Consider the following 20,660-nt stretch of genomic DNA (forward strand, 5'->3'; position numbering starts at 1 on the left):
AGTACTGGGATGGTGAATGGTGGGAGTTGTATTGGTGGGTTCAGACCTTTAGAGACGCTCGAAGAGTTCCCACATTCTTCCCTATAATCTCTCTAATTAAACATGTATGAGGTCAAGGAAATTCAACTAACTTCTGAATTTTCCTCTGATGGCTACCTTAATCCTCTTTGTGTTTGTTTTGTTTCAATATATCCAATTATTTCCAAATTTCAGTTTCTTTTTGAAGGTAAGGGGTCACCTAGCTTGGATGGACCCTAAGCGGACATTGCCCCTCTTCTTGAGTAACCGGGCAATTGATAATAGTTCTTGAGGTTGGGTGTTCATAGACAAACATTTGCTCTGTACCCCGAAATTCTTGATCACCAAGAACAAACAAAAATAGTGTCTCCTGAACTCTTAGCAGCTTGAAGTTCTCATACTAGCCTTCACCATTATTTTACATGATCTGCCCTCCGTTAATTAATTCTATCATGGTAACACAGAGGCAACCAATAGAGAGAGGAGAAATCTGACTGACTTCAGCGGGTTTTGAGTTGAGGTCATCATCGATTCGAGGGGATTTTGAAGGAAGAACGGGTATTTTCAAGAGCAGACTATACACTGTTAACAAAAGGGTTTCCCCATGCAGTAAGGCCACCAAAACGGAAGGTAGTCTTTGTTATGCAGGATGTGATTAATATTGCCTCATTGTTTAATTTTAGAACTTCTAAAATAAAGTTGCTTGCATCAGTTCAAGACACATCGTTTGAAACCTGAGAGTGCCTACGTTTTCCTTTTTTTTTTTTTTTTTAATTACAGAAGTAATAATATGCATTACCAAAAGTTTGGAAAATAATGAGAGAAAGGAGTCTTCCACAGTATCTTTTCCTTTACCAAAACCTCTGCTAATATTTTGTGGTAGTTCTAGTCTTTTCTTTTCTTATGTATTTTTTCTTTTACGTGTTTTCATGTGTTCATATATCATTTGTATATCTGATTTATTTCACTTAACATTACTTTATGTGCTTTTTTCCATAAGTTTATCATCTTTATGTCAGTTGTAATTTCTGTAGAATATTCCATCCTTCTGATATCCCAAAGTGTCCCTAAGCATGTTCTTTGTTCACAGGCACTTAGAAGGCCTGATCGTCTCTTCTGGACATGGCCATTATCAAGACCTGGGTCCTCAAAACATGTTAATATCACTCAGACAAGTCAGGGAGCAACCTGCTGGGATTTGCCTTTCTCAACCAATATTGTGCATTTATTACTGAATTCCTTCATGTTTGCTTTCTTTTTTGTTTTTGTTTTGTTGGGGGAGGGAACTGGTTGTGATCCCCTTCACGGGTGGTATTTTTGTCTTTCTTTGCTCAGTGGTGAAAGTGGTGCTGGGAAGACAGTGGCTGCCAAATACATCATGAGTTACATCTCCAGAGTATCTGGAGGAGGTCCCAAAGTCCAGGTGAGTTAGTGATGGGGGCTGTTTTGAAGCCCTGTATTATGTGAAATATGAAAGTCTCCACTGGCTTGTTTAAAAAACAAGAATTTTTTTTTTCCCACAGAAAAGACACAGGTTCTATAACCGAGAACCTTGAAATCAGCAAAGAAATAACATGGGATGGAGATAGCTAATATATAATGAGCTCTTGCAAATCAATAAAAAGGGTCAAAAATCCAAAAAGGAAATAACGGGTGTGAAAGACAGCTCATAAAACATGAAAATATGAAATATGCTCACCCTCAGGATAATAAGGGCAGTGCAAATTGAAACTTCACAAAAACTATTTAACTGTCAGAATGGCAAAAATCTTGTAGTGTTTTGAACACTCTTGGTAAAAATACAGGAACACAGTCTTTCTTATACATTGTGGTAGGATCATGAGCTCGTATACTCTTAGTGGAGGGCGTTTCAGCAAAATCTATCAGCTATATGTGTATGGGCCCTTTGACTCATCAATTCTGCTTAAGAGAATGTATCCTTTAGATGTGCTGAAATACATGCAAAATGATAGCAGTTATTTGGTATGGCATTTTTTAGTAATGTCAAAGACTGGAAACCATTTGAATGTTCATCAGTCGGAGACTGGTGAAATAATTCATGGCTCATAATAGAGTAGAATTATGAGACAGCCTTAAAAATGAAGCTTCATAGACTGATAGGGAATGATCTCCAAGATAATGATATATTGCAAAAAGCAAGATTTAGAACATTGTGTGTCATGTGTTGCCATCTGAGAAGAAAAAGAGAACATATTTCCCTATTTGTTTGGATATGTGTAACATACTTCTGGAAGGATATATAAGAAGCTGATAATAAGTTCTTCAGGGAGGGAAACTGGGAGACTGGGGGAAGGGCACACTCTCCCCAATATCCTTTTGAAACTTTTATTATTTGAACTAGGTGACTACATTTTCAATTCAAGAAATTTACAAAAATCTTAAAATAGAGAAGGGGGAGGGAAAGACTAAGGAAGAAGGAAGGATCAGAGAGGAACATTAGGAAAGCAGGGAGATCCAGAAAATGAGGACATTTGAAACATGAAAAAAAAAAAAACACAAAAGGAGGGGAACGGGATATGGGCAGAGAAGCAGGACACTTGAGAGTACAGTATGAAGAAGATAGATGCAGCTTCATCTGTCTTTAGTTTCACTCATCATGGGAGCAGAATCAGGATCAGCAGGAATGGGCAATGGATGATGGAGAAGGTAGGCGAGGGTCCACAGGGACTGCCCAAACCCATAGTGGTCATCACTGGCACGGACCGCTAGAAACATTTTTTTTTTTTTTATTAGACCTCATGCTCCCAGGTAGATTTCACCATAAAGATTAATTTTTTGATTAGAATCATTGTTATATGTAAGTGATGAATCACTGGAACCTACTTCTGAAGCCAAGACTACACTGTATGTTAGCTAACTTAATAAATTAAAAAAATCAGCATCATTTAATAAGTGATATTATTGCTGCAATCATCTGTAGACTTTAAAAAGATACATTGAATTCTCTTTACCATGGTTCTGTCTGCTAATTAAATGAAGCTCTGTTATGTCCCAGTGGGTCAGAAAGCTTATGGCAGCATCCAACATTCCTTTCACAGAGAGAAAGGGTCTTAGAGTGGTCTCTTTCACTGAATGAAAGCAGATGTAGAGTAGCCCTGTCCAGTGGCAAGATGGCACAAATCACATACCTAATTTAAAATTTGCATTGTAAATGAAGCACTTTTACATTTTTAAAAAGGTAAAAAGAAGCCTATGAAAGTAATTTTAAAAATATATTGTATTTAAAATATCCCAAACATTACCATTTCAGCATATAATCTGTAACAAAAACCTAATGAAATATTTTACATTCTTTCTGATATTAAATCTTTGAAATCCAGTGTGTAATCTACACTGAGTATCTCCGTTGGGACTAGCCTTCTTGCAACTTAATGCAACGTGTGGCTCATGGCTTCCATATTGGACAGTCAATGCGATTCAAGGACCTGGGATGGTGTGTTGCCATTTGATTATCTCCATTCATGTGACCATACCCTAGCCCCAGAAGGTTGACATGAAGACAGAAACTCGGGATGCTGTTTTGTGGGTGGTCTGCACCTTTATATTAATTTGTTCTTTGTCTTTTCCCCAATATGCTGACCCCAGGCCACAAAATTCTGTGGGACATCTTAATGGATGGATGATGTGTCGATACATGCATAAGGACGTTTAACTGAGGTTAAAAGTCAGTAATTAAAGAAGGGCAGAGACAAGGAAGAGCCTTTGTTTTGTTCTACCTCTTTGAGAAGCTGAGTGTTGATAAATGGTATCAAACAACAGATATAAAAGATTAATGAAGAGCCACAAAGTCCAAATTAACTTTACAAAGAAAGCACCATTTGTATAAATCCATGAGTTGTTAAAGGAGAGTAGGAAGCTTGGAAGATGTTTCTAAGCTTTGAACTTGACCCCATGGAGGAACCAGTCAGAATTTGCCTTTGGCGCCATTGCTAATGACATGTCCCAGTTAGTGAAATTCCTGTTCTCGATCTTCCTCTGAATGTTAAGGTTGGGGGCCAAAGGAACACTTCAGCTGTTACATAGTTAATTAGTAGTTTGTCCCTTCATCTAGTCCTATCTGCTGCAGACCACGACCTAGCGACCAGACTGCAGACTTTTAATGTTGACTTTTCTCTTCCTGTTTTCCTATGAGGACAATGATACAGAGCTCTTGGCTTGAAATTAGTCAGTAGCTAAAGAGCGCGGACCAAAGACTTGTTATTTCTGGAACATGTTTAACCGTAGCATGTGAATAATTAGAAGTACAAGGAATGACTCACTTGTTGAAAGACCTCTCCAACATCAACTCCTATCTGTTGAGCTGTCTTGCCCATGGAGTGTTTTGCACACTTTTCAGTCTGGCACGGAAGTGGGATGTTTGAAAACCAAATTCTCCCCCTCTAGTAGGCCAGGAATTGTTCCATACAATCCAGCGTTGGCCCTTGCTGCTCGAAATGTGGCTTCCTGCTGGCCAAACCAGAAGCACCAGGTAGCTGGTTAAGAATGCAGATTCTCAGGCTGTGCCTCAGACCTACTGAATCTGCATCTGCCTTTCAACAAGATCCCTTGGTGATTCACACATGGAGTTTGGGAAGCACCAGACTATGTTCCCACAACCTTGCCTGGGGAGCAGAAACTATTTCATTTCCCTTAAGCCACCTCTCCCTTGCCACGAAGAGGGTGGAGATGGGCATGCAATAGGCACGTGGAGAAGTTGGGTGGGGGAGAGAGAAGGACAGTAAAGGCTGATCAGCGTGGCGAGGAGATGCCCCTTCCTACTTCCCTCTCCTTCCTGCTGTGACTGCCACCATGCCTGTGAGTATAGGGTCAAGCTACAGCGTCCAGTTTGGACACCCAGTCCCGGGACATCTGTAGATCCTGTTTTACTGGTGGCTCCCTGGCTCCAGAGAATCATGCATCAAGGGAGTTGGAAGACAAGAGCACACAAGCTGGTTGAGGTCTGTTGAGAAGAAAGCAAAATCCTCAAGAAACCCCAGGAACATGTAGATTCGAGGCCTCACCTCATTGCTTTCAGAAACCACGCCCTCAGGGAGTTTGGCTACATGGTGTGTGGCTGGTGCTTGCACCTTCCTAACCTCTGGCCTGTTTGCTGTGACAGCACGTCAAGGACATTATCCTGCAGTCCAACCCGCTGCTGGAGGCCTTTGGGAATGCCAAGACCGTCCGGAACAACAACTCCAGCCGATTTGTAAGTCTCTTCCCTTTTTCAGAAAATGTCACCTGATTGATGATGTTGATATTCCCGATTTAAGTCTGGCATCCCCAAGGAAATGGGAGCTTTTCACATATCGTCAGGAGGCTGCCTTTTCAATCCTTTCTTCCTTTTCTATCAGCCTGTGCCGTCAGGCTTCCATTTGCCCTTTAACTGAGGTTATTTTTGAGCCTCGGGATATAAGATAATTTTTGAAAACAGTTCTCAACTTGAGTTCCCTTACTAGAGAAAATAAAAATTGATGAAAGTGTCAGTTTGGGTCCCGGAGGAGTTTTCTTTGTGCCTTGGAGAAAAGACCTTCTTTCTCAGGCAAATAAATGAGTCGACTAGATTTGCAGGTCTTATTGCCTTGCTTTTGCTTCACGGAACTTGGGCTGTGAACATGGAAAGGCGCAGACACTTCGATCTTGCACCTTGGAGAGAACCCTCCTCCTCTCTGTCAGCCAGAGTGAGCCAGCTGTCTCCCCACCCCTTGAAGCTTGGTGATTTGTTTTAGATATATTCATATAACATGATAACATCTAAAAGCAACTGGATTGACCTGTCAGACAGCCTCCTAACTGGTCCACTTACCCAAGAGAATGAAAATGCCAGCCAAATGCATTGTCACAAATGCCCATGTAGGCATTTTTCTGCCTGAGTGTCTCCTGAAGGGGTGAATTGGAAAGCTGGCAAGGATGAATATGAATATACTCTCCTTGACAAAAAGCCACACTTACAAAGAAATGAGTATTTGGCCAGCATCTTTGATTTATGTAGATCTTATATCTTATCTCAACCATAGATTATGTCTGGCAGTAAAGCATTTAAGGAGCCATCTGTGAGGCCGATTCAGGACCATTTTAAAATAAATAGTGGGAATTTTGGAGAAAAACAATTTCTTTTTCACCCTTCTATTTTGGAAGGAAGCTTCTATTTCCAAGAGAATTCTTACTAAGTTCTCATGCAGTGATTGTTAAATTCCCTGCTGAGTTATATCTGCCGGAACTGCCCTCACTTTCGTTGCCGTTCAATATTATTCAGACTATTTACTCATTTGTTCACCCCTCAAATTTTTCTGCTCAATGCCTAGGTTGTGTTATCTTGAAGAAGTTTCTAGATAATGAAATGTGAAGAAAAATGTGAATGAATTTTCCACATGACCTTTTTTTCCTAATTGTCAGTCTCCGTCTGCCTTGTAAAAATGCACTTGACCAACTTTAACTCTCTAGCTATCCATCCCCTACTCTTTGCCTTCCTTCGAGAGGAAAAGAATAATTGCATCGATATTTTTATTTTTTTCCCCAATATAAACTATACTTAATCCTTGGACAAAAGGATACATCAGTCATTTTTTTGTAAAACAAAACAAAGCAAAAATATCCAGCCTTTATTAGTTTTCTGATTATAAAATTTTGTAGAACCGTGATGGAAAGATGAGAAAGAGTATGGATGCGCAATTTCTGCCAGACATAATCTATGGTTGAGATAAGATATAAAATCTACATAAATCAAAGTTGTTGGCCAAATACTCATTTCTTTGTAAGTGTGGCTTTTTGTCACAAGTACACGCACACACACACACACACACACACACACACACACAGATTAATGTCTGATGGGGCATCAAAAGATGCTTCCATGAATAATGAAAGGAATGTAAATTAAAACCATATATCATTTTCTGTCTCTCAGATGGGCACACATTAAGGAGATTGATAATCCTAGTGAAAAGACACTATTGGTTGAAGCCTAAATATTCTCCCATGAGAGCAGTTTGGCAATTTTTATCAAAATTTAAAATGCTTGTTTTCTTTGACCTAAGAATACTTTAAAGATATAATATCTAAGTTTCTTGTTAAGAATGATTTATTTAAATATTTTTTTATGTTTTTTCATTTTTGAAAGACAGAGACAGAGCACAAACAGGGTTGGGGCAGAGAGAGATGGGGACATAGAATCAGAAGCAGGCTCCAGGCTCTGAGCTGTCAGCACAGAGCCCAACGCAGGGCTCAAACTCATGAACCATGAGATCATGACCTGAGCTAAAGTCGGACACTCAACCAACTGAGCCACCCAGGTGCCCCAAGAATGATTTATTTAAAAAGATATCCAAAATATATTGTTAACTTTTAAAAACAGGTTATAGAACAAAATTTATAATACAGTCCCATTTTTATTTCATTTTATTTATTATTCCTTTTTTAAAATATTTACTTTTGAGAGAGAGAGAGCATGAGTAGGGAGATGCAGAGAGAGAGAGAGGGAGACACAGAATCTGAAGCAGGCTCCAGGCTCTGAGCTGTCAGCACAGAGCCCAATGTGGGGCTTGAACCCATGAACTGTGAGATCATAACCTGAGCCGAAGTCGGATGCTCAACCAGCTGAGCCACCCACGCGCCCTTCCTTCAGCTTCCTTTAAATACTTCCTTAGTTTTGTTTTTTGTGTTTTTTGTGACTCCTAAGGGAACTTTTAAAAAATGGTACCAAACTCTTTTGCCTTTCTCTTACATGGATGGTATCCTGCCCTACTTTCCAGTGTCTCCCACAAAGTCGGGAGGCTTTTGTTTCTTAAGTTAGGCCTGAATTGGGGATGTTGATCAACTCTAATCAAGGACATCGGCCAACCTGCCAGAACCGAAAATACAACAAACAAAACTAATTCATCCAGCATCTTGCACTTTTTAAAAATGTTTATTTTTGAGAAAGACAGAGACAGAGACAGAGCATGAGTGGGGAAGGGGGGCAGAGACAGAGGGAGACACAGAATCCGGAGCAGGCTCCAGGCTCTGGACTTTCAGCACAGAGCCCGATGCAGGTGTGCACCAACAAACACTGATGTAATCCCTCTAAAACATGCCCAAAGGAAAAGACGGTGAAGGATAGTCCTCATAATAGGAAGAACGGGGAACCTTGTTCAGCAAGCGTTTCTCAGGAACCACTGTGATTCGGGATCACAGTGGCTTGTGGCCTTGTCTCTTTCCGGTGTTTCTAAGTGTTTGTTTTTGTGTTTCTTTGGGGGAGAGGCTGGGGGAGGAGTCATCAGAATAAGACAAATAGACAGTTAGAGGGCCTTGTTTTGTAGTCTCTCTGATACCTGGAATTGTCAAGTGACTTCACAGGACACAGCAGGTAGTAGATGCTGGAGGCAACAGGAAACAGGGCGCTTTTCTTGTTTTTAATGAGTTTACAGTTCTGGTCCCAGACTTGTGACCTGGCAGGAACCAGCCCTGAAATGGGTGGATTCAACCAGCATACACATTTAAAATGTATTCAGTGTTTTAAAAATAATAACATTTAAAAATATTAAATGCAGTTAGGCGGGGCATGCTCTCCGGTTTGATTCTAGGCTGAACTTTTGGTCTCTTGTTAGGGACTCCTAACACCACACTCCCTCACACCCACCTTCTCATCTTTTGTTTCGTTTGCATTTACCCTCCTGGCCCTTTCTGAGGTTGGGAGAGAAACCAGATTCTAGTGAGAAAAATAATGCCATTTACTTAACAATCTAGACACCTTACCCGGCTAAATTCCAGGGCTTTCTTCTCCTTTGTTCCCTACCAGCAGTAATTTAAAAGGAAATAATTAACAACAACAGTAACAAAAATCTCCACACCTGCAACTAGCTGCAAAGAACTTGATTTATAATCAAGTGTTTTTATTTTATACAAGAATGTTAGATGATCCAAAAGGAGAAGTGATGACTTTTGCCCAAAGCCATGAAAATAAGTCTGGCAGAGGGAAAATTTGCCTCCCCTGAAAGAGGCTGATAGAGTTCGCTCTCGTTAGATCAAGGGAACCTTGAGATTTTCTGTCCCATTCTTTACCGCTTCCGGCTTCACAGGCAAGCACCCACTGGGGAAAATGGGCAAGGAATTCAGCATATCCTTATTTAGTCGGGCTGGAACGATAGATTCTCTCTCTCAATACAGAATCGTGTGACTGGACGAAAGCCCTGGTTATTGTCTGATAGGAAGAAGTGAGGAAGTCTAGACCAGAACTGGGAATCATTCAGAACGTATCTTTCATTAATGAATTTCCTTGAATTATATACTGTATTGAAAGCCTATTTGGAACATCATGTTTCTGTTCACCAACCATTGAAGGAAGTCTCCAACTTTCTTACAGGGAAAATACTTTGAAATCCAGTTCAGTCCAGGTGGGGAACCAGATGGTGGAAAGATCTCCAACTTCCTTCTGGAAAAATCCAGGGTGGTGATGAGGAATCCTGGAGAGAGGAGTTTTCACATATTTTACCAGGTTTTCCTTTATATTTTTTCTTTCCTATTTCCTTATTCCTTCTGCACATTAAAAAGATTTTTTTTTCTCTCAGATCTCAGGTTTAGACAATCTAGTCTGTGAAGCCGAGGAGTATTTATTACTATAGTAGGTATAAGTCAATGTGCAAAAAATTATGAGAATGTCCCTACCCGCAAAGAGAGTAAGTTCTTGAGGAGAGATGACAAAAATTTCCCAAAAGTTAAATATTCAAGACAGTGTTACTATCACTTCAAAACAAAAGTAGGAGTGCTGGGTTCTTTGCCAGACAGGAATTCACGCGGGGAGCTATGGCTGAGATGCTAAGGAGAGTTATTAAGGGCACATAGGGGAACATGGTGGGGAGGCTGCTTGGGCAAGTCAGGTGGCCCGAACAAAACTATGGAGGTGATGGCCGGGCCTCAACCAGGTAGGTGGCAAGGGTGGAAGTCTCCCGGAGGGGAGCTGTCAGAGGAAAGACTAAGGATCTTTAATCCCAGGTCACCAAGTTTTGACTTGGGTGCCCAGAACGGCCACAGAGTCTGGTGCTAAAGCAGTGTGCGGGGTGCTTTTAGATTGTGTCCCAAGGTTTCAGGAATCCTCAGATTCAACTACTTTAAAAAAAAATGTTTTTAAGTATTTAAGAAATATAATGATATCCAAAACAATTTCTTTATGTATGGGCTTATATATTAGCATATGCATTGGGGGCCCAGCTCAGAACTTCTTCGAAGAAAGACCTGCGGGTCTTTTTTGTGTTAGTTTTACTTTGTTACCGTTTGAAGATTGCTGGATTAGAAGGAAGTTAAACTGTGTTGGGAGCTCAAACACAGTCTTTTCAATTCGACAGCTGTCTCAGATGATGGCACTTCATTCTTCCAGGTGGCTGGCGCGTGATGAGGAAGTAGATTCTGCGACTTGCAGAAGTTCAGAGGCAAGGAAAGGCAAAGAGCAGCACGTGTCTGTAGATGGAAGAGACTTGAGAAGGGGGGGTGAAGATGCAAATGAAGGGCAGTGTGGTGTGAATGGGGGGGAGAAACAGAAGGGGAAAACTAGGAAGGGGGTGACACAAAGCTCTTTTGAGGAGACGGAGGAAAGCTAAGGGACCCTGATGTTATGGGTGACCTAGAACTTATCTGTAATGGACGTGAGGTTCCATCCTCTCGGGGCGTGGAGCTGAGAGGACATGTCGAGGAACCTGACCAAGATGCAGAAGTGTGGCTGGGTTATCTCTGTTTTCCTAAATCCTGGAGGATTGGAGCTGGCAGTTGCTGGAGTGAGCTTGCACGGGCCGTGTGCCTCTCTCCCCACTTCCTCCTTCAGTGGTATTTTCTTGGGAGTTTGAAATCAGTCGTGGTAGTATTCACACCATGACAATCGGCAAACACTCCACATCCATTTTTCTCCCCTAGAGTTGATTATTGAATATTTTTCTAGCACACCACAGATGGGAGCCCTTTAAGACGGTCTTGCTCAGACCTAAGGCAAGGGTCAGAGATGGAACAGAAAGCTGTGGGACAGCGCACTGGTTAGGAGGTCTCAGAATGGCAGGGAGCGGGACCCGGGGCTGCTGTTTTCTCTGCGTCCTGCAGAGAGAAGCATAGAGGGGCAGCCGCACTTTATAAAGCCATAAGCAAGTTGAGTAGGAACGAAATAATTACAATCTGGCTTCTCTTCCACTCTTCTGAGGGTCTCGCGAGCGCCGCACTGTGGTTCTCTTTATTGGACAAGGGGAAATTCTCAGCTCTTGCGGGTCTTACCAGAGTTGAGAATTAGAACTTGCAGAGATGATCTGGGGCTACTGCAAGGGGAGCAGCTATCCTGAAACCCATTATTTTAGAAGGCGGGGTCAGAAAGTGCACACTACCTGGGCTCTGGAGTGCTGCCTCTGGTGCTTCTGGGTGGTGGGCCACACTACACCCCCCCCCCCTTCCTCTTGCTCCAGCTCATCGAGGGCGCCTCGGAAGAGCAGAAACACAGCCTCGGCATCACCAGCATGGACTACTACTGCTACCTGAACCTCTCTGGGTCCTACCAGGTGGATGACATTGACGACAGGCGGGAATTTCAGGAAACGCTGGTAAGTGCTGGCACGGGGCCAGGCAGGATGGACTCTCCGGACCCAGTGTTGCCTGTGGTAGAAAGGGCAGGGAGGGTGAACCAAGCAAAGAGCAGCATGGAATTTCCACCTCATCCTGCCATAAGCATTGCATTTCCTTAAACACGCTTAAGCACCATTCGATAGCCATGTGCCCAGGTGCCAGAGGACCACTTAATAAGTTGAAATGGATAAAAAAACGTGAATCCCTCATTCCCCTCCCCCGGCAGGTGCTCTGATGAATTGGTAAGCACTGTTGCAGGTAATAGATTTACCATCCCTGTTTGCCTAGAGCTTATGCAGTTGCTGAGCTGTTTCCTCAGACAGGTGAAGCAAAGACCACCCTTCTGATCTTTTCCAACACCTTCAGGGGCTGGTCCAGTGCTCTCCCTTCACCCCTGCACTGAACGATCAGAGGGCGACCCTCTAACTCCATGTCCTTCACTCTGGGTGCATGTTGTGATACGAAGTATGAAATTAGCTACACCACTGAGGGGTCACATCTTCAGGGAAACAAGTTAATAAGTCAATCTAGAACTTTCTGGAGCTGGGGTGTTCACCCAAAAGAACCTCAAAGAACCACACCACCTCTGCCTTTTGAGTCAGCTTTCTGCTAGGCCCATCCCTCAGCCCAGACCCAGGTGCAAGATGGGGACCCCAACAGGGCAAGTCAGGGTGCAGTTGGAGGGGAGCTGTTTGGAGGGGGCAGGCTGCTCAGGCAGGTGCAGGAATGAAGACAGCATCAAGGGGCCAGATGACCTCAAAGGAGCTGGGAGAAGAAATGCAGATGAGAGGCCTCATTGGTCCTAGCGTATTGTTCTCTTAGGACTCCGACAAATAAGTCTCGGCATTTTGGCTGTTTTTACTTAATTTAACAAACCTGAGAAACAAAACTTTCCTAACAACGCTTTTATTTGATTTGCTGGAGATTTATAATCAAGATCCTTTCGCGAGCACAGTCTATGCTCAGCCCTCCTGGTGAGGCGAAAGGTCTCCAAGGTCTCCTTGGAGTAGCTGGAAAGGGGACATTGGTGCCCTTGGAGAGAGGTGGGTGGCATCAAGGGCTCCACAGGAGACAAGGACAGGTTGGTGACTGTGGGGTATAGCTGCTGCTCCCTGTGTGTATCTTTGCTCCTGGAGCTCTCCTGCCCTTACCCCCGGGGGATCATGTACTGGATCTAAAGACAGAACTACCTTTCCAACACGACTCAGACTTCTCATGTGAGTGTGTCGGTCAGTGACGGTGTCCTACAAGGCCTTCCAGCTGCCACTGCCAGCCAAGCCCCGTGTGACTCTACACAACTCAATCTCAGCTCTGGCTTCTTTATCACATGCTTACAAAGCTGGCGACCAGCTCATCTGGATCATTTCTCTTTTCTCTCCCAGCACGCGATGAACGTGATCGGGATCTTTGCCGAGGAGCAGACGCTGGTCCTACAGATAGTGGCAGGGGTCCTCCACCTGGGGAACATCAGCTTCAAGGAAGTTGGCAATTATGCGGCTGTGGAGAGTGAGGAGTGTGAGTAGCTCCGGCATTGGACGGCGGTTGAATGTGGGTGAACAATCAGTTAGCTTCCGTCAGAAGCTGCCTGCCGTTTTCCTTTTGCTAAGGTGTCAGCCGAGGATTTAGGGAAAAGATGAGGAGTCTTGTGTCCTGCTGAGACAGAGCAAATGGGCTTAAGAGAGTCTGGGCCTCTCCTGTGCACCTGCCCTCCTCACCATGTCCCACACCAGTAGACCATTCATGAGATCATTTCCGTTTCAGTTTACCATCACCCTTGGGGGAGTCTGGCAGAATTTTACATCTAGGTTTAAAACTAAAGTGAGATTTTAATGAAGATTAGAGTTAATAGCTAAATAATCCAAAAGATTTGTCTCCTAATAACTGGCCTTGAGGGTCTACCTCCACCTAAAGGTCCCAAAGAGCAAATGATCAGGTATATGTCAATAAGGAAAGCTCACAGATTGAGCTCACCTGTGGGTTGGTTTAGATTGGATTCTGAAAACAGGGGAAAAAAAGCAGGGGGCAGGGGCATTGGCTGTTGTGTCGATATTCCTGAGATCATCTTTCATGGTCACCTCTGTGGTAGTCAGAAGCCTGAAGACCTGAATGATCGTGTTTACTCTTTGAGAGGTCGGTCCCTCCCGCAGAGACACATTATTGGTTGTGCATGCCACAGTTGGCCACAAGCACCATGTTGGGTGACTTCAGCCTCTGAGGCATCAGCTGGCTCTCCAGGCGGCTCTCAGAACCCACACAGCCGTCAGCCACCCAGGAGGACATTTCTTCCTTTCTCAGCATTCTTCCAGGGAGATAAATTTAGATGCTTAGCAATAAATAGTATCCCACTCATTGCTGACAACGCAGGGAGGCTATTTCCATTCCAAATAAGGTCCTTGTTTTATATCTTTGTTTTCTTTTGTGATAAAAGAGGGAAGTTCTGCTGACTTCTGATGTCTATCCGATAAAGAGAAAGATGAATCATGTTGACCAGGAAAGGGAGCGGGGTAGAAAACAGTAAATATATGGGTGTGCATAAAGTCTAGAAACAGGACCTAATAACAATAACTATATTTCCAGACTTACGTATGTTTTCCATCACATTTAACAAATGTGCATATGTATCCAGGAGGGTCATTAACACTTGTCCTTTTAACGTTGACAGTGTGGTTGCTGGGGAAGTAGACTGAATTTCTCTTTCTTGGATAGTACACTCTTTTATCACTTCTTTATGCTGGAGAATAAAACCACTCTGTCACAGCAAGCATGCCCCCGTATGCTTGAGCCAAGAAGTGGTTCATTGCACATTGATGTCCGGAGGAAGTAGCCTCCTCAGCCAACTGGGCAAGGCCCAGGATTGGCAACCAGCTGCCTTGACATGTGCCCTGATTGGAGGTGGTGGAGTGACAGAGATCAGGAAAGGCTGTGCTTGAGACCGAAGAGATCTAACAAAGAATTGGGCCCTCCTTCTGATAATTTGTTTCCTGCTCAGTTGGTATACCTTTCTTCACAGGAGTCATTACCTAGCACAGTGCTCTCACCTACCCTTCTGCTCATCCACTTGTTCCCTTCTCTTGAGGGGACCATGGTTTCCAGTCTCTTGTATTCCTTTCAGAGCAACTGTACTCGGCCATTCTTCTCACTTTTGTGCATTAATGGGAGCATTAAATGTAATGTTCTACAGTTGCTTGTTCACTTATTATATCCTGAAGATTATTCTGTCCATTAAGGAGCTTCATCCTTTTTAGCTGCATAGTATTCGGTTGTTTGGCTACGTAGACTTTTATTGAATCAGGCATCTGTTGGTGGGTGTGAAGGTGGTTTTAGAACTGATGCTATTACAGTACTGAAGGAACACATTAAAGTGAATAACTCATGTTTGAGTATATCTCATGGAATAAATTTTTAGAGGGAAGTGTTAGCCCGTGTTCTTATAGCAGAAGAAAGCAGACATTCTCCAGCTATTATAGTAAAAAATGGTAAGATTCCTTGCCTAATAAAGCAAAACAGCCATCAGGGATGACAGATTTTGCTGTTAACCTGACCTTAGACCAATGGAGCTATAGAATTTCCTGAGTCAGACCTGTACACTGCTGAGAAGTCAAACAAACCTCACGTTAGGCACATGTGTGTCTGTTATAACCTCTATAGTAAGATGACATGCTTTTGGAAACAAGTCTTCCTTCAAAGACAATCACCTTTGAATTTTGTTGAAAGAAAAAAATTACTATGTAAAAACTACCGCAAGTACTAAGGGACAGCCCCGCTCCTTTTACTAATGGATTAGAAAGGACAGTAATCACTAAATTCGACACCTGAAACTAATATTACACTGTGTATTAACTAACTGGAATTTAAATAAAAACTTGGGATAGAAAAAAAGAGAGAGCAGAGAACTTCACCACCAAAGACAGACCACATTTACCTTGCCATTTCTTTTGTATTTGTAAAACGGAATTTTGTTTTGCTACATCTTTTTAGTTTATCTTCTCTGTACTTTAGATGTAAACAGAAAAATTAAATCGAACTTTGCTTTACACTTTAATGCAATAAGAGAACTCTGTTTTCGTTATCAAAATGCGTTGAAACATTGCTTCCTAGCAGGTTCTTTTATGTTCTACCTAACTCTGATGAACATTACCGGGGTTATTATCAGCTTTTTGAAATTAATCGATGCCTCCACCCTCCTTCCCTCCCCACAGCCTCCAAGCTTCTGCACTGACGCTCTTCTCCAGCCACACCTGCACACACCCTCATGGAAATTCACAGCCCAAAGGCAGTCAATATGAGCAGCCCTGTGATTTCAGCACCAGGGCAGGCCTCTGAAGAAAATACAAGGCCATAAAAGCTTGTATTTGAAAAACATGGCATGGATTTTTTTCAAAGCAAGTACTAGATTTCCTCTCCCTAAGCTTGTGGCTCTGATTCTTGGCCAGATTCCATGCCTTGTTTTTCAAGTGCCTGTGGTCGGTCACTCCTGTCTTCTTCTAATAGAAGCAGTGGGAGACATGGAAGTTAGCATGTCTCTTTTTCAGTCTCAGATAAGGACCCGAGGACTTAGCCCCTAGTGTTGTATTTCTTTAGTTGAGATCATAGAGATAAGGGCGTAAACATTTTTACCAAGTATTTGAATTGTGTCCCTATTTTAGCATGGTTAGGGGCTTGGGAAAAGCCCATATTTACAGAATATACAAATAGAGGCTAATTATTCATTGTATCAAGGTATTCACTGCGTGGTTACCATAAACAGTGAGGGGCCATTGCTAATAATATCCGCTTTATTAAGTGATGCATGTATGTGCCTAACTGCCTGGCAGTGGTGATAATAACCCACATTGTAGCTTTGCCTTAGTAAAGTCCTCTTCTATGTCACTTCAGTAAATGTCTCTTGGTTCTCACACCAACACTGCACGTGTCCAGTCTGAGTTATTATGGACATCTTATGTCCTTGCTCTGTGCAAAGGTAAGTTTCACTTTAGTGGAAGACACATCCAGATTCTTTTTTTTTTATTTCTTTTTTTTAATTTTATTTTATATTTTTTAAAATTTATACCCAAATTAGCATATAGTGCAACAATGATTTCAGGAATAGATTCCTTAGTGCCCCTTACCCATTTAGCCCACCCCCCCTTCCACAACCCCTCCAGTAGCCCTCAGTTTGTTTTCCATATTTAAGAGTCTTTTCTGTTTTGTCCCCCTCCCTGTTTTTATATTATTTTTGTTTCCCTTCCCTTATGTTCATCTGTTTTGTCTCTTAAAGTCATATGAGTGAAGTCATATGATTTTTGTCTTTCTCTGACTAATTTCACTTAGCATAATGCCCTCCAGTTCCATCCACGTATTTGGAAATGGCAAGATTTCATTCTTTTTGATTGCCAAGTAATACTCCATTGTATATATATATACCATATCTCCTTTATTCATCCGTCGATGGACATTTGGGCTCTTTCCATACTTTGGCTATTGCTGATAGTGCTGCTATAAACATGGGGGTGCATGTGTCCCTTCGAAACAGCACACCTGTATCCCATGAATAAATGCCTATTCGTGCAATTGCTGGGTCGTAGGGTAGTTCTATTTTTAGTTTTTTGAGGAACCTCCATACTATTTTCCAGAGTGGCTGCACCAGCTTGCATTCCCAAGACACATCCAGATTCTTAAACATATGTGCTAACATTAAAACCAAACTAAAGGAAATGGCCATTGGCAAATGAGTGCACTTGATCTTGTTCACGTGCCCTTTGTAAAAGGAAGCCCTTCTACTAGTCAGAGCACTTCTGTGGAACGCTAGCATAGATAATAAATACCTTGTTCTGGCATTACACTTCTTCAAAATGCATTCACTGACTTAATATCATTGGAAGGTATATACTGAAAATGTCAGCCCGTTCATTCTAACACCATCTGTGAAATTCAGATTATCCTTTATTGGGAGGCTTGTGATTTTTGAGCATTATCATGAAGTCTTTGACAAAAATCCTTTTATCAGAAACTTTTGATACAGTTTTATGCAGAAAAAGAAGACTGCTACCCAGGTTTAGAGTTTGGATTTGTGTCCATGAAAATCTTTCATTCATACTACAAAAAATCTGAGCATTCTTTCATGACCCAGCATGGTGTCAGTTATTCACATTACAGTGTTTTGAGCAGAAATCAAGAAAATCCATTTATATCCTGAGCCCTCCTCTTGGCAAGTTCCACGGCTTAAAATAAGTTACTAAGCCATCTATTTAGCTCTTCTATTCGAAGACCAAAACTATGTTACTACATGTCCTTAGGATGGGATGGGTGTGCTGTGACATGAATAACACCGATGCTCTCCATTTCGCTCCAGACACGTCTCTCAGAGAAATCTTATAAACCACCCCCTCCCACACACAAGAAGCCATCCAGGCCCCCTTTGACTCCAGGCCAAATTTCATATACCATTCAAGGACCTCCCCTGTCGGAATTCACCCCGACCTTGTAATCACCTACCTTAACTTTCAGCTGTAGCCAATGTTGGGCCCTTTGCTGCACCTTGACCGTGTGTCCTAACTCACTGCTTCCACACCTGTGCATGTCCCATTGCCCTCCCCTCGTCTCTCTCTTCCTCTGCTTCTGTGCAAATCCTGTTCATCCTTTTTTAAAAAAATTTATTTTGAGAGAGAGAGTTTGTGACCCAGGGGGCGGGGTGGGGGGGGGGGAAGGGGAGATGGGAGCGGATAGAGAGAGGAAGAGAGAGAGAATCCTAAGGAGGCTCTGTGTTGTCAGCGCAAAGCCCGATGCAGGGATCGATCCCATGAACCATGAGGTCATGACCTGAACTGAAATCAAGAGTCAGGTGCTTAACCGACTGAGCCACCCAGATGCCCCAATCCTGTTCATCCTTTAAGGCCCCACTCAAATCCCACATCTTCCTTGACTACCCCAGCAAGTTGTAACAGCTTCCTGTTCTCAATTCCTCTAGGACTTTATTGTCTGCCTGTATTACATATTCAGCTTTTAGTAAGCTTCTGAATTTGGTACAGTGTCCAGGCCTCATCTAGATGGGTCTTCAAGATTTTTTAATATTTTGTGTTCTGTCCTCTCTAGTAACACTACATGTGGTAAGCATTCAGTAAATATCTGATTGCTTGTAATTGTTAGTTCCATGTACCAGGTGCTTCAACATTTTTGGGAATGATGCTATGAAAACACCATACCAGAAAGGAAGAAAACAATTTTTGGAGCCAAAGAAATGTCTCTTGATTTAGTTCCTTCTGGGCTGCCTTGCTGCAAGCTTGGAAAGATGTCCATTTTAGGCATTTAACTGGGATCTCAGTAGGGGAGATTGGTTCGCCATCCTTCTTGGATCACTGATTTGTATCATTGGAAGTTTCAGTCATCATAGGAATTGACTCATGTAATAGAACAATTGAGAAAAACAAAGTGGATGGATGTGTGTGGGACTGCTGATAAGCAGTCTTCAGTAGAGTGAAAGTTTTGGGGGGCCAATGATGGTGTCTTGTATGTGCACATGTGTACCCATGCACATGCACGCACGCGCACACACACACACACACACACACACACACACAGATGCCTGCACATGTTTGTGAAGTGAATTGTTAAAATTCTGAAAGAAATCATGCTTTATTTTGTTTTCTATAGTTTTGGCTTTTCCTGCTTATCTCCTGGGGATAAACCAGGACCGGTTGAAAGAGAAGCTCACAAGCCGGCAGATGGATAGTAAGTGGGGAGGCAAGTCGGAGTCCATCCACGTGACCCTCAATGTGGAGCAGGCCTGTTACACCAGGGATGCACTTGCGAAGGCCCTGCACGCCCGGGTCTTTGATTTCTTGGTAGATGTAAGTAATCACAAGTTCACATTTTAGCTATAAAAATCACTAAGGGCTTTGTTTTCATGTTTTGGCTTATTCCTTATAACCATTATAATGCATACTCCTCTGTAATCCTTTTACCCTGGGATCACTGAATCCCACTTTTACTTCTAGAATTGTCCAGCAAGATGCTAATATGGTAGCAGCTTCTTCTGGACAAAATACTCAGTAAAGCCAGAACTATAGAACAGAAAAAGGGGAGACCCGTGGTCATGAAACTTTGTTGACTTTCGAGCCTAAAGCTTTAGAATACTGTATTTGTTAAATATTGCTATGTTACACATCAGCCCAAAATTAGTGGCTTAAAACAATAAGCATTTATTCTGTCACAGTTGCTGCAGGAAGTGACTTAGCTTGGTGATTCTGATTCAGGGACGAGGCTAAAGTCAAGATCTTGACTGGAGCTACTAGTCTTCCATCTAGAGTCAGAAGATCTACTTCCAAGATGGTACATTCCTATGGCTGTTGGCAAGATGACTCACATCCCTGCTACATGAGCCTTCTTTGGGGATGTTTGAAGGTTGTCACAACATGGCAGTTGGTTTCCCCCAGAATGAGTGATCTAAGAGAGAGAATAAAGAAGAAGCCAGAAATCTTTTAATTTGTAACCTTGGACTGAAATATTGACACCCTGCCGTACTCTATTCATTGGAAGCAAGTCACTAAGTACAGCCCACAGTTAAGGGGAGGAGAATTAGGTTCTACCTTTTGAAGGGAAACATGTCAAAGACTTTAGATATATTTTAGAACTATCACAAGCTGTTTTTATAATGGCATAATCACATATACTTCTATCTATCTATCTATCAAAGATTCTGAAAATTAGTCTTTCAGAAGTATAGAACTGCCATTGACAGTCTCTTAATCACCATAGCCTCTAAATGGTAGAATAGTAATAGCAAACACTTACGTAGCCCTTACCATGTGCCAGATGCCATTCTAAGTATTTTAGAAAAAATAACTCACGTCATTCTTACAGCAACCATGTGACTGGGGTATTATTATCCTATTTTACAGATAACTTGGGCACAGAGACGCTAAGGAACTTCCCCAAAGTCATGCTACTATTAAGTGATAAATCTAGGAACTATACCCAAGTGATTTGACAGTGTTCTAGCTATATTCTGCTTCTCTGTCTTTTATATATTAAAGCTAGAAAGAACCCTAGGGAGACCCTAGTCAAAGAACAACAATATGCCCATTAGATCCAAA

At 42.3% G+C, this 20,660-nt stretch overlaps 1 protein-coding gene across 1 annotated transcript in view; it reads left to right on the plus strand.

Moving 5' to 3' along the window:
- The window catches only part of MYO1E (myosin IE), a 215,141-nt gene that overhangs the window by 114,225 nt on the left and 80,256 nt on the right, over window positions 1-20,660 (plus strand). The window contains exons 5-10 of the mRNA XM_058737549.1: window positions 1,354-1,441; window positions 5,138-5,227; window positions 9,359-9,490; window positions 11,433-11,567; window positions 12,972-13,104; window positions 19,219-19,415. Of these exons, the coding sequence (XP_058593532.1) occupies window positions 1,354-1,441; window positions 5,138-5,227; window positions 9,359-9,490; window positions 11,433-11,567; window positions 12,972-13,104; window positions 19,219-19,415 (775 nt within the window). The remainder of the gene's footprint in view (window positions 1-1,353; window positions 1,442-5,137; window positions 5,228-9,358; window positions 9,491-11,432; window positions 11,568-12,971; window positions 13,105-19,218; window positions 19,416-20,660) is intronic.

Source organism: Neofelis nebulosa, chromosome 7, assembly GCF_028018385.1.
Source record: "Neofelis nebulosa isolate mNeoNeb1 chromosome 7, mNeoNeb1.pri, whole genome shotgun sequence".
Classification (NCBI taxonomy): domain Eukaryota; kingdom Metazoa; phylum Chordata; class Mammalia; order Carnivora; family Felidae; genus Neofelis; species Neofelis nebulosa.